This window comes from Dama dama, chromosome 12, assembly GCF_033118175.1.
Source record: "Dama dama isolate Ldn47 chromosome 12, ASM3311817v1, whole genome shotgun sequence".
NCBI classification, from domain to species: Eukaryota; Metazoa; Chordata; class Mammalia; order Artiodactyla; family Cervidae; genus Dama; species Dama dama.
In genome coordinates, this window is record NC_083692.1 from 75,319,190 (window position 1) to 75,330,271 (window position 11,082).

The 11,082-nt window shown below is 43.5% G+C and overlaps 2 protein-coding genes across 2 annotated transcripts; one reads left to right on the forward strand and one right to left on the reverse strand.

Moving 5' to 3' along the window:
- Positions 1-3,225: 3,225 nt before the first annotated feature.
- On the reverse strand, positions 3,226-3,651 carry LOC133067468 (ribonuclease pancreatic-like). Its single transcript, XM_061158527.1, has one exon. It carries the CDS (start codon positions 3,649-3,651, stop codon positions 3,226-3,228), a length of 426 nt encoding a protein of 141 aa, XP_061014510.1.
- A 5,601-nt stretch (positions 3,652-9,252) lies between these two features.
- RNASE2 (ribonuclease A family member 2) lies at positions 9,253-10,435 on the forward strand. Its single transcript, XM_061158478.1, has 2 exons — positions 9,253-9,622; positions 9,786-10,435. Exon 2 carries the CDS (start codon positions 9,791-9,793, stop codon positions 10,265-10,267), a length of 477 nt encoding a protein of 158 aa, XP_061014461.1. The 5' UTR covers positions 9,253-9,622; positions 9,786-9,790; the 3' UTR covers positions 10,268-10,435.
- Positions 10,436-11,082: the final 647 nt, after the last annotated feature.

The following is an 11,082-nucleotide window of genomic DNA, read 5'->3' on the forward strand; positions in this document are numbered from 1 at the left end:
GGTGGAGAGGGAGGTGGGAGGGGGGATCGGGATGGGGAATACATGTAAGTCCATGGCTGATTTGTGTCAATGTATGACAAAACCCACTGCAATGTTGTGAAGTAAGTAGCCTCTAATTAGCAACTAATAAAAATAAAAAAATAAAAAATAAAGAGACAGCCACACAACACAGACTCTTTGACCTGTAACTTAAAGACCAGAAACTTCAGGCAATAATATTTTCTGTGTAAGCTTTTAAAATTATTTTTGGGGATCATAGCTTGTTTTATTTTGTGCTATAAAATTAACAGTATTAAATGACCTATATTCTTAGAAAAAAAAAATATCAGGGCCAAATGGCCTTTACAGATGAGTTCTGTAAATAATAAAATAACATAATTCCAGTTATAGAAAATAGAGAAAGAAGGGATATGCCTCAACTCATTTCTGAAGGTGAACACAGAATCTGGATACCAAAATCAAAGAAGATAGTACCAAAAATTTTTCCAACCAATTTCATTCATGAATATGTTTTTTAAAAAATCTTTAAATATTAGCAAGTTAAATTCTGTTGAAAACATTTTTATAGCAAGTATTAAGTAAGGAAGGTCACAAGAGTATCACACGACTACAGGTCCTGACTTCAGGGGAAAAGATGAAAAATAAGAGTATCCAGTTTTGTCACCATGATCCCATGAGGGTAAAATCTCCACATCAGTTTACACCATGAGCACTACCCAGTCAGTCCATGGATGGCTGCCTAGAGTCAAGTGCCCTCCTTTGATGCAAAGCCCTGTTGCCATTTTGAGGGAGTCTCAGAGAACATGGTCACCTATCACTGTTCTTTCTTATGGGTAGAAACACTTCCTTCAGAAGGGGATTGTGTGTGTGTGTGTGTGTGTGCGTGTGCATATACATATGCATGATGGGCTTCCCTGGTGGCTCAGGGGTAAAGAATTCGCCTGCCAATGCAGGAGACACAGGAGACACAGGTTCAATCCCTGGGTTGGGAAGATCCCCTGGAGAAGGAAATGGCAACCTGTTCCAATGTTCTTGCCTGGGAAATTCCATGGATAGAAGAGCCAGGCTGGCTACAGTCCACAGGGTTGCAAAAGAGTCAGACAACTCAGTGATTAAACAACAACACATATAAAATACACACATATATATGTATCCATTATATATAAAAATATAATTTATATAATGAAATATATATACGATGGATTCCAAGAAACACATGGACTTTTTTTCCCAAGGCAGCCAAACTGCAAAGCTTATAACTCAGATGTTCTGTGCAGATCTTCCTTTATACCTATGGCACTAGGATGTTAAATACTAAGAAGCACAAGAGCAGGAAAGTTATGGTAAACTCATAAATCTCTGGGATTTTTTGAAAGTTAGTTTGTATTAATATTTATGCTGGCTGAATTTTCTATTTAATCATCTGTTATCCTCCATTCCTGTGTGGGTAACCAAGAAACTTCCAACCCATCTCTCCCCATCTTGAGAGGAACCCAGAAAGAAGCTTTGGTCTCTGCTTGACCCTGGGACAATATACAGGCTAGATGTACTTCTTTCCTGATACATCATGTGAAATGCAGGCCTGGATGAAGCACAAGCTGGAATCAAGATTGCCAGGAGAAATATCAATAACCTCAGATATGCAGATGACACCACCCTTATGGCAGAAAGAGAAAAAGAATTAAAGAGCCTCTTGATGAAAGTGAAAAAGGAGAGTGTAAAAGTTGGCTTAAAAATCAACATTCAGAAAACTAAGATCATGGCATCCACCTCCATCACTTCATGGCAAATAGATGGGGAAACAATGGAAACGGTGAGAAACTTTTTTTTTTTTTTTGGGGGGGGGGGCTCCAAAATCACTGCAGATGGTGACTGCAGCCATGAAATTAAAAGACAGTTGCTCCTTGGAAAAAAAGCTATGACCAACCTAGAAAGCATATTAAAAAGCAGAGACATTACATTGCCAACAAAGGCCCATCTAGTCAAAGCTATGGTTTTTCCAGTAGCCATGTATGGATGAGAGAGTTGGACTATAAAGAAAGCTGAGCGCCAAAGAATTGATGCTTTTGAACTGTGGTGTTGGAGAAGACTCTTGAGAGTCCCTTGAACTGCCAGGAGATCCAACCAGTCTATCCTAAAGGAAATCAGTCCTGAGTACTCATTGGAAGGACTGATGCTGAAGCTGAAACTCCAATACTTTGGCCACCTGATTCGAAGAACTGACTCGTTGGGAAAGACCCTGATGCTGGGAAAGATTGAAGGTGGGAGAAGGGGATGACAGAGGATGAGATGGTTGGATGACATCACCGATGCGATGGACATGAGTTTGAGTAAGCTCCAGGAGTTGGTGATGTTCAGGCAAGCCTGGCGTGCTGCAGCCCATGGGGTTGCAAAGAGTCGGACACGACTGAGCAACTGAACTGATTGACTGGCCCCGGGACTGGGGTGGCTCAGCGCCCGCTGCGGGCCAGTTAAGGCGGCCGAGGCCACCGGCAGGAGACGCCGAAGGGGCCACGCGGTATGCAGTTGCCCGGCTAGGCCACCTCTCTTCCAGGCAGCGGCTCCTTCTCTGGCTGTGTCCCGCGCATCAGTGATTTGTTTCTGTAAAGGAAGCCGAGTAGTCCCGAATCCCCTCCGCAGGAACCCATTGGGAAGAAAGGAGCTGAAGGTCCGGCAGGAAAACCCTGCGAACCGGGCCACTCGGGGGTGCCCTGGGCCGGCGCCATCGGGAGTTCTTTTTAGAGTTGCCTGTGAGCAAGTCAGCCCAACCAGCCGGCCTTGTGTAGCCGCTCCGTGGCAGCAAGGCTTTTCCAGGGTAGATGCCTTTTATGAGCTAAAAGGGCTTACTCCCTGCGACCTCCGCCCCAACTCCCCTCACCCCCATCTTGTCCTACACCCAAATCCCTACATCATGGGGGACTTTTCTGGTGGTCCAGTGGTTAAGACTCTGCTCCCAATACCGGGGCTCAGCTTCCATTCTTGGTGGGAGAAATAAGATCCCACATGCCCTGCGACCCCCGGCTGCTCAGTCAAGAAAAAAAAAACAAGGGTCGGGTGTGGAGTGAGGGTTTGGGGAGAGGCTACGAGAGAGAGATTCTCGTTGCTAGGAAAAATAAGGGATCCGAAGGCAAGAGAAGCAGCATTTACAGGGAAGGCTTTGGCAGAGCCTCAAAGCTTCGGAGGTGTAGAGTGCAATCGGCTTCCCATGTCAGGGCTGGGAGGAACCTAGCTATCCAAGTGAACAGGGGCCCCGTCCTTACAGCCCACACGGATGGGCCTGATGGAGTCCTTCTTTTGGTAGTGGCAGTAGGGGGGCCGGGTTCCTGCCTTGGCAAAGCAGTCTGTGACGCTGACGTCGTGAGAGCTGTTGTGGCAGCTCTGCAAGGAGCGGCTGCTGGTACAGGGCACAGCTGGAGTTGTGCAGAAATCCGCTATGGTGGCCAGATCCTCGTGAATGAAGGTGTTGATCTGCTTGCATCTACCTCTGTGGATCAGCCACCGTCGCCTCATCATCACATCACAGTATCGGTGCTGTCTCCCAGGAACCCATGACCTGGGGTTATCTATGTGCCGTCTTGAGAAGGGCAGGCCTGGAGTGAAGACAGTTAGCTCCAGCAGGAGGAAGAGGAGAAGGATCCATGTCAGATTCATGTTCCCTGTGAAAGCAGGTCAAGGAAGGGTCAGGTCAAGGAGCAGGCTCTGGTCCGTTTCCCTCAGTTCAGTTCAGTTCAGTCACTTAGTCGTGTCCGACTCTTTGCGACCCCATGAATCGCAGCATGCCAGGCCTCCCTGTCCATCACCAACTCCCGGAGTTTACTCAAACTCATGCCCATCGAGTCAGTGATGCCATCCAGCCATCTCATCCTCTGTCGTCCCCTTCTCCTCCTGCCCCCAATCCCTCCCAGCATCAGAGTCTTTTCCAATGAGTCAACTCTTCACATGAGGTGGCCAAAGTGTTGGAGTTTCAGCTTCAGCATCAGTCCTTCCAATGAACACCCAGGACTGATCTCCTTTAGGATGGACTGGTTGGATCTCTAACCCTTTCCCTCAAGATAACTATTTCTAGGAACTCTTGGCCCAAACACTTCATGTTCCTGATGGCCCCCGTTGTTGTTTTATAGTCACTAAGTGTCCAAGTCTTTTGTAACCCCCATGGACTATATAGCCCTCCAGGTTCCTCTTTTTATGGGATTGTCCAGGCATGAATCCTGGAGTGGATTGCCAGGGGAATCTTCACAACCCAGGGATCAAACCTGCATCCCTTGCACTGTAGACAGGCCCCCAGCTATACTTACTCTTCTTGTACTCACAGAAACTACTGTGCTCACATCCCCTTTCCACTTCACCACCCTCTCCCCTTCTTTTCTCTGAGAAAGTGAAGGAGAGAAGAGAAGGACTTGTCAAGAAAGAAGGTGCCTTTCACCCACTAACCCCTTTATGGGTTTGACATACACAGGTATTTCCAAACTCTCCAGTGATTTTTCTCCTTACTCGAGTAGTTAACCTAAAGACGTATATCTCTGAAGTGTTTGCATATATCAGCCTCCTGACTCCACAGCCTATGAATGAAGCAGGTGTCTCTGCCAAACCTTTTCTACGGTCGGTGAGCTTGAAGGGTAATTGACAATCCATATGCCTTGCATCTTAGAAAATATTTCTACTTTCTTAAATTATTTATGCCTGTTTTAAATTTTGTTTAAAAGAAAGTGGGTGTACTCAGTTCTAAGAGAGTGAATTTCATGTTTCCCTCTCAAAGTCCTCTGCCTCGTGGAGGCAGAATAAAGACTCTGGCTTCTCTGTGTATAAGGAGTAAGGACTGGGTGTCAGATTCCTGTTTCTGGGTCTAATATGCCGATTCCTTTCTTGAATACCTGAGAGTCTCAGGGCAGGGCTTTTGCAGAGCGGATGACATCCAAGGAGACAAATATGTCCCTCTCAGTGGTGGATATTTCTAGCAGAAATGGAACCCTCATTGCCTTCCCTCTTTCCTCTAATCCTATAGGAATTATATTATGGACATTTTCTTCCCAGACCGTAAGGGGAAGGCCATTTGGAAAACTCTCAGGTCTGTCAATGATCTTAAACAGACTGCCTCATAGGACTCATTTCATGTTTACTATTTCACAGCCAGAATTTTTATCAGCATCACACAGAGTACCTATGACATCACTACAAATATGAAGAAAGAAACCTGCAGTTTGGTGCCTGTCTGTCACAAACTTGCCTTTGGAGATGGGCCAATCACCTCATCCTACTCATCTCTAAAGTGAAGATTATAGACTAAAGAGCTCTTTCAGTTCAGTCTTTTTCTGTCTTTCAAGCCCTAATAAAACATTACTTGTGTGTATGAGTCCATGTGTGGTTTTCTCTGTGTACCCTATTGGCTTATACATGTTCAGGTAGGGAGAAATATTTTGTTTGCAAATTGAGTTTCCCTTTGTGATTTGTTAATCCCAATAAATCTAATTTTTCTGAAAAACAGTTGCTAGTGAATTTAGGCGAAACAAAAAAGTTTTCAATCACTTTTATGTAAAGATTACATTGTTTTTGTCTCCACAATTTAAATTTTTGTGAATGTTCTTATTGTGGGAGAAGCTTTCTGAGAGTTGGGTCTACATTTTAATAAGGGAAGGGAAGAAATCAGTATACACACCGTCCAGAACTCCAAAATCAGCTAGGCTACCAGACTTGATAATGAGTGTGGGGGGAGGGGCACCTGCAAGTTGTAGTGTAAGTAGATTTCATAGATCTTATATTGATAGTTTTCCTTGGTAGATAAGCCTCAAAAGCCTTTGTCTATTTCGGCAACAAGGCAAGAGCTAACTGACAGCAGTCAGGAAACAGTTGGGATATCATAACTAGATTTCAGCATCCTTTAACTTCTGCTTGATCATTAGCCAAGAAAAGAGGAACTGTCTCTTTTTTAACTTTACTATCCTTAGCTATTCTTGCTTAATTCACACAATAGTTCTGATAAGTATGTTATTATTTACAGAGTTCACAATTTCGTGTGTTCATGGCCCTGCATAACTGGCCATATGGCTTAAAGCATCCCACCCTCTGGTGTGTTCCACATGGCCAAGTGTCAATGCATAGAGCAATACACAGTGTCAATACATAGAGCATCTCATTTCTCAGAAGTAGTAGAGCTCTGATTCAAATCAAGATCCTTTACCTGACCTTAACTTTTTTTCTTTTAATTTATTTGGTGGTGCCAGCTCTTCGTTTTGGCACCTGGGATCTAGTTCCCTTACTAGGGATCAAACCAGGGCCCCACTGGGAGTGTAAAGTCTTGCCATTGGACCACTAGGGAAGTCCCTGACCCTAACTTTCTGAAGAGGGTATGCTGCAGGCCTCAGGACAAAGAAAGGTTTAGAAATTTATTTTCAATGAAAAAAATTTGTCTTTTTGTTGAGGAAAAAGATACCTTTGTAGTGTGAAACTAACCTAGTTCTCTGAAAACAACCAAGAAGAAAAGGCACACTACCTAAAATTAGAAGTTGTGATTCATAGCACCCTGTTTATTTAACTTATATGCAGAGTACATCATGAGAAACGCTGGGCTGGATGAAGCACAAGCTGGAATCAAGATTGCCAGGAGAAATATCAATAACTTCAGATATGCAGATGACACCACATTTATGGCAGAGAGTGAAGAAGAACTAAAGAGCCTCTTGATGAAAGTGAAAGAGGAAAGTGACAAAGTTGGCTTAAAGCTCAACATTCAGAAAACTAAAATCATGGCATCCAGTTCTGTCACTTCATAGCAAACAGATGGGGAAACAGTGGTTGACTTTATTTTGGGGGGCTCCAAATCACTGCAGATGGTGACTGCAGCCATGAAATTAAAAGACACTTAGTCCTTGGAAGGAAAGTTATGACCAACCTAGATAGCATATTAAAAAGCAGAGACATTACTTTGCCAACAAAGGTCTGTCTAGTCAAGGCTATGGTTTTTCCAGTAGTTATGTATGGATGTGAGAGTTGGACTATAGAGAAAGCTGAGCACCAAAGAATTGATGCTTTTGAACTGTGGTGTTGGAGAAGACTGTTGAGAGTCCCTTGGACTGCAAGGAGATCCAACCAGCCCATTCTAAAGGAGATCAGTCCTGAGTACTCATCGGAAGGACTGATGCTGAAGCTGAAACTCCAATACTTTGGCCACCTGATTCGAAGAGCTGACTCACTTGAAAAGACCCTGATGCTGGGAAAGATTGAGGATAGGAGGAGAAGGGGACAACAGAGGATGAGATGGTTGGATGGCATCACTGACTCAATGGACATGAGTCTGGGTAAACTCCAGGAGTTGGTGATGGACAGGGAGGTCTGGCATGCTGAGTTTTATGGGGTTGCAAAGAGTTGGACATGACTGAACGACTGAACTGACTGACTGATTAGTGGCAGTTACTGAACGACATGCAGACTAACCAACTAAAATTTATATGAAGAGATTTATTGTAAGGTAAAGGTGCACAAGTGGAAAACTGTGGATGAACCAATCAGGAAAATCATAGATGTGTACTCCAAATACAATTTTAAAGGTGGGAAGCATGGTTGCAAATCAGTCATGATATTGTTTGAGTCACCTCTCAGGACACTTGTAGCAAGTGTGATGGGCAGTATCTGAGCAGACAGGATGTGATCAGTAGGTATGAGAGTGAGTGAAAACCCCTGAACTATTGCCACCTTCACCAGAGTCAGGGACTATTCCCCTCTAGTTGATCCCTTGTGGTGAAAGAGACTCAGTGCACCAACATCTCCTTATTCTTAAGGATAATGCAGGAATGCAGATTTTTATGTGAATTATCCCAATTTGAAGAGTTAATATCTAAAACCCAGTATTAAATGTAAAATTGTATAGGCCAGTCCAGAGCAGGTTTTTGAGCCAGCTGCATCCCCTGTGACCACAGTGTATGATATTTAGTTCATATTATAGACACTTGAGTATGGGTCCTTCTACCCAGTGTGGTTGTCAGCATCACAGAAGGGCTAAACTACATCTAATTCATTTGGGCATCTTCATCTCTCATGAAAATTCTTTTTACAAAATAACATGGAAAAAAACTTGTTTCATGATAAAAGATATTAATGCATTTTAGGCAGAACAGGATTTCTGGCAGAATCCTATTAGCACTGCACTGAGTCCTATCTAGGTCACCATTATGTCGATGTTTACTTAAAGACATCAATGGTAAAATAATTGCATTTCCAGATGACAGAAATATAGAAAGGCAGTAAAAATAAATAACATGGATTAATTTTCGTGGCAGACTGTACAGTACCATTTAAGGACCTAATCTAGTCTTCTAACTTAAAGGTTAGACCAGAGATTTAACATCTCTTAGCTAAAGGCTTTTCATACCTTAATACACTCTTACTGTCTGTATAATGTCCCACACCATCTTCTTAGTCTAGAATGCTCATTTATTCCCTAAAGTCCCTAAACTCTATTTATCCTTTATAACCTGCTCAAATGGACATTTCCTCTGGAAACCTTCCTATCCCTTTGTCCACAGTGCCGCTCAAAAAATGTCTTCACACAATGTTTTTACCTCTATCACACTGTAATAAAATCATGGGTCTACCATAATTTTGTTCTGCTTCTCTGAGAACCAAGAGTATGTTTCATACATCAAGTTACATGCTATGACTTCCATAGTTCCAGGAATGCAATGTCTTATCAACTAATGCTCATTTTAAGTTAAAAAAGTTTTTTCCTATTAACATTGATAAATGAAATGTACTAGAAAGATAAATGATGGCTCTAAGGCAGACTGTTTTGTAGAAAATAGCACAGATTGAAAAGAATGCAGGAATTCAAGCTCTAGCTTGGAATCCCCTCTATGATACTAAATGTTCATTCTCTGGTAGATCTTACAGACTTTCTTTTGAGTGTTTTAGGTTATGCTACTTCACAGGAAGTGAGAGCAAAAATCGGGCCAGGGTAAAAACAAGAAAAAGTGAATTCAGTGCATGGGAAGCAGGAAAAAAAATGACAGTAAGAACAAAAACTCATAGATGCAAACTAATTGCTTATAGGATTTTGTGCAATGAGAAATTCAAAGCTCAAGTTTCCAGCACAGGGAGGTGAGGCGATAAAGAACATTTGGGTGAGAGGGAACCGGAACGATTACTAAAAATTAAACAGAGACCTGAGTTCCTCTTGTGCATACAAGCCTCCCTGACTCTTATTTGCTGAGTACTGGGCCTGCGTTTATGTACTTTAGTCTTTCAATGTGTTGCCCCAAGCTGAGTACAAAATCTAAGGCCATTCTGCAGCCAGTGATATTTTTCATCTGAAAGTCCAGACCCAGTGGCAGAGCTGTGCCCTGCACAGGATGCCTAGAATTAGATTTGCTACAAGAGAAACAGAGTTGTGTGTCCCTGGGGACACGTGGATTGGCAAATGATGAAACAAAGAGGCTCATTGCATAAGTGGGCCCTGTGCCAGTCTGTGGGTTTCTTCATGCCCTAGACTCAGAACCCTCGTGCTTCTGCTGGCCCCACCCACAGGGACTGCTCTATATCTCCAATCCCAAGGATGGGGGTAGACCAGCTGCCCCTTAACCCCCAGGACCACCAGCTGGATCTGTTCTCACAGGAGCCATAGCAGAGGTACCAGGTAAGACAAGAAGCCCTAGAGCTGAAGTTAGGGCACAGGAAAGACTTTGGGGAGCAGAGGGGAAAGGAGCTAGAAACACAGTGACAGCCAGGGTCTGCTGGGTGAGCGAGGAGGGACTGTATTATTAGTTGCTGGGATGCAAAATATACCCTTCTTTTCACAGGAAACATGGTTCCAATACAGCAGGATTCTCGGCTTTGTCTCATTTTGCTGCTGGGGCTCTTGGGAATGGTGATCTCACTCCATGCCCAACCTGATACTTTAACCTGGGCTCAATGGTTTGAGATTCAGCACATAAATATGGCCTACCCTCAATGCAATGCCGCAATGCAAGTGGTTAACCGTTACAGAATGGTATGTAAAGATAGAAATACTTTTCTCCACAAAACATTTGCTTATGTAGCTGGTATTTGTAACACCCCAAATGTAACCTGCTCTCAACTAGGCAAGATGAACTGTCATAATAGCTCAGTCCAAGTGCCTATAACCTACTGCAACCTCATAAGAAATGCAATGAATTACACAAACTGCCGTTACCAACAGACATCAACACAGAAGATCTTCATCATTGCCTGTGAGAACAGATCATCCCGAGACAGTCCCAGGTACCCTGTGGTTCCAGTTCACTTGGATAAGATCATCTAGATTTTGGGTCAGCACTTTGGCCCATGCTTAGCTACCAAGCACAATGGTCATAGCTGCAGTCCTATCCCCAAATCCTCCCGGGATATCAACATCAGTCCTCATGGCACCAGCCCCCCCGGTGCCCTTTATGCTTTGCTCAGCTGAAGCTACATCTGTGCCCACAATAAACTTTACAACATTATACACAAGTTTCTTTGTGTCTGCTTGTGTCCTTCTGTCATGTGGTTACATCCTGGCCTAGAGGCGTTTCTCCTTCTCAACAGAGATTTGTGGGAAAATGAGAGACATAAGGATAAGAGGTTCCTGTGTCTTGAAGTTGCGCAGACTTTTCCTTCTCTCTGCTGTAGGGCAGGAAACTGAGGCCTCCATTCATAGCTGACTATTCCAACACCAGGAGGCACAGAGTCCTCAGTAACTAGAAGCAAATGTATTTTATTCTGATCTAAGAATCATATGCTAAATGAGAGCAGTAAACTATATGGTGCAAAAATGAAAGGGGACTATCATAATTGTGATAAGGCCAAAAGAAAAAAAGCAAATTTCAGTCTCAGAGATTCATTTTTAAATTAGTATATCGAATCTTCAGGTATGTATGGTCATCCTAGGGGTGGATCCAGAGTTTGAGTCTAATGTGGAATGATATAAAGTGTTCGGGTAGTACATGATCAGATTCTGGTACTACCTGGAGAAGGGGTGACAGTCTCTTCTGAGAACTTCTATGTCCTGGAGGAGGGAGCAGCCTGTCATGTGGTGGAGAAAGTGAGGAAGGAGACCTGGAATGGGACCCTCTCCCAAGGATGGGTCAGTGGCTCATT

Coding starts and splice junctions, on each gene's coding strand:
- RNASE2 (XM_061158478.1), top strand. CDS start 9,791: ATGGTTCCAATACAGCAGGATTCTCGGCTTTGTCTCATTTTGCTGCTG.
- LOC133067468 (XM_061158527.1), bottom strand. CDS start 3,651: ATGAATCTGACATGGATCCTTCTCCTCTTCCTCCTGCTGGAGCTAACT.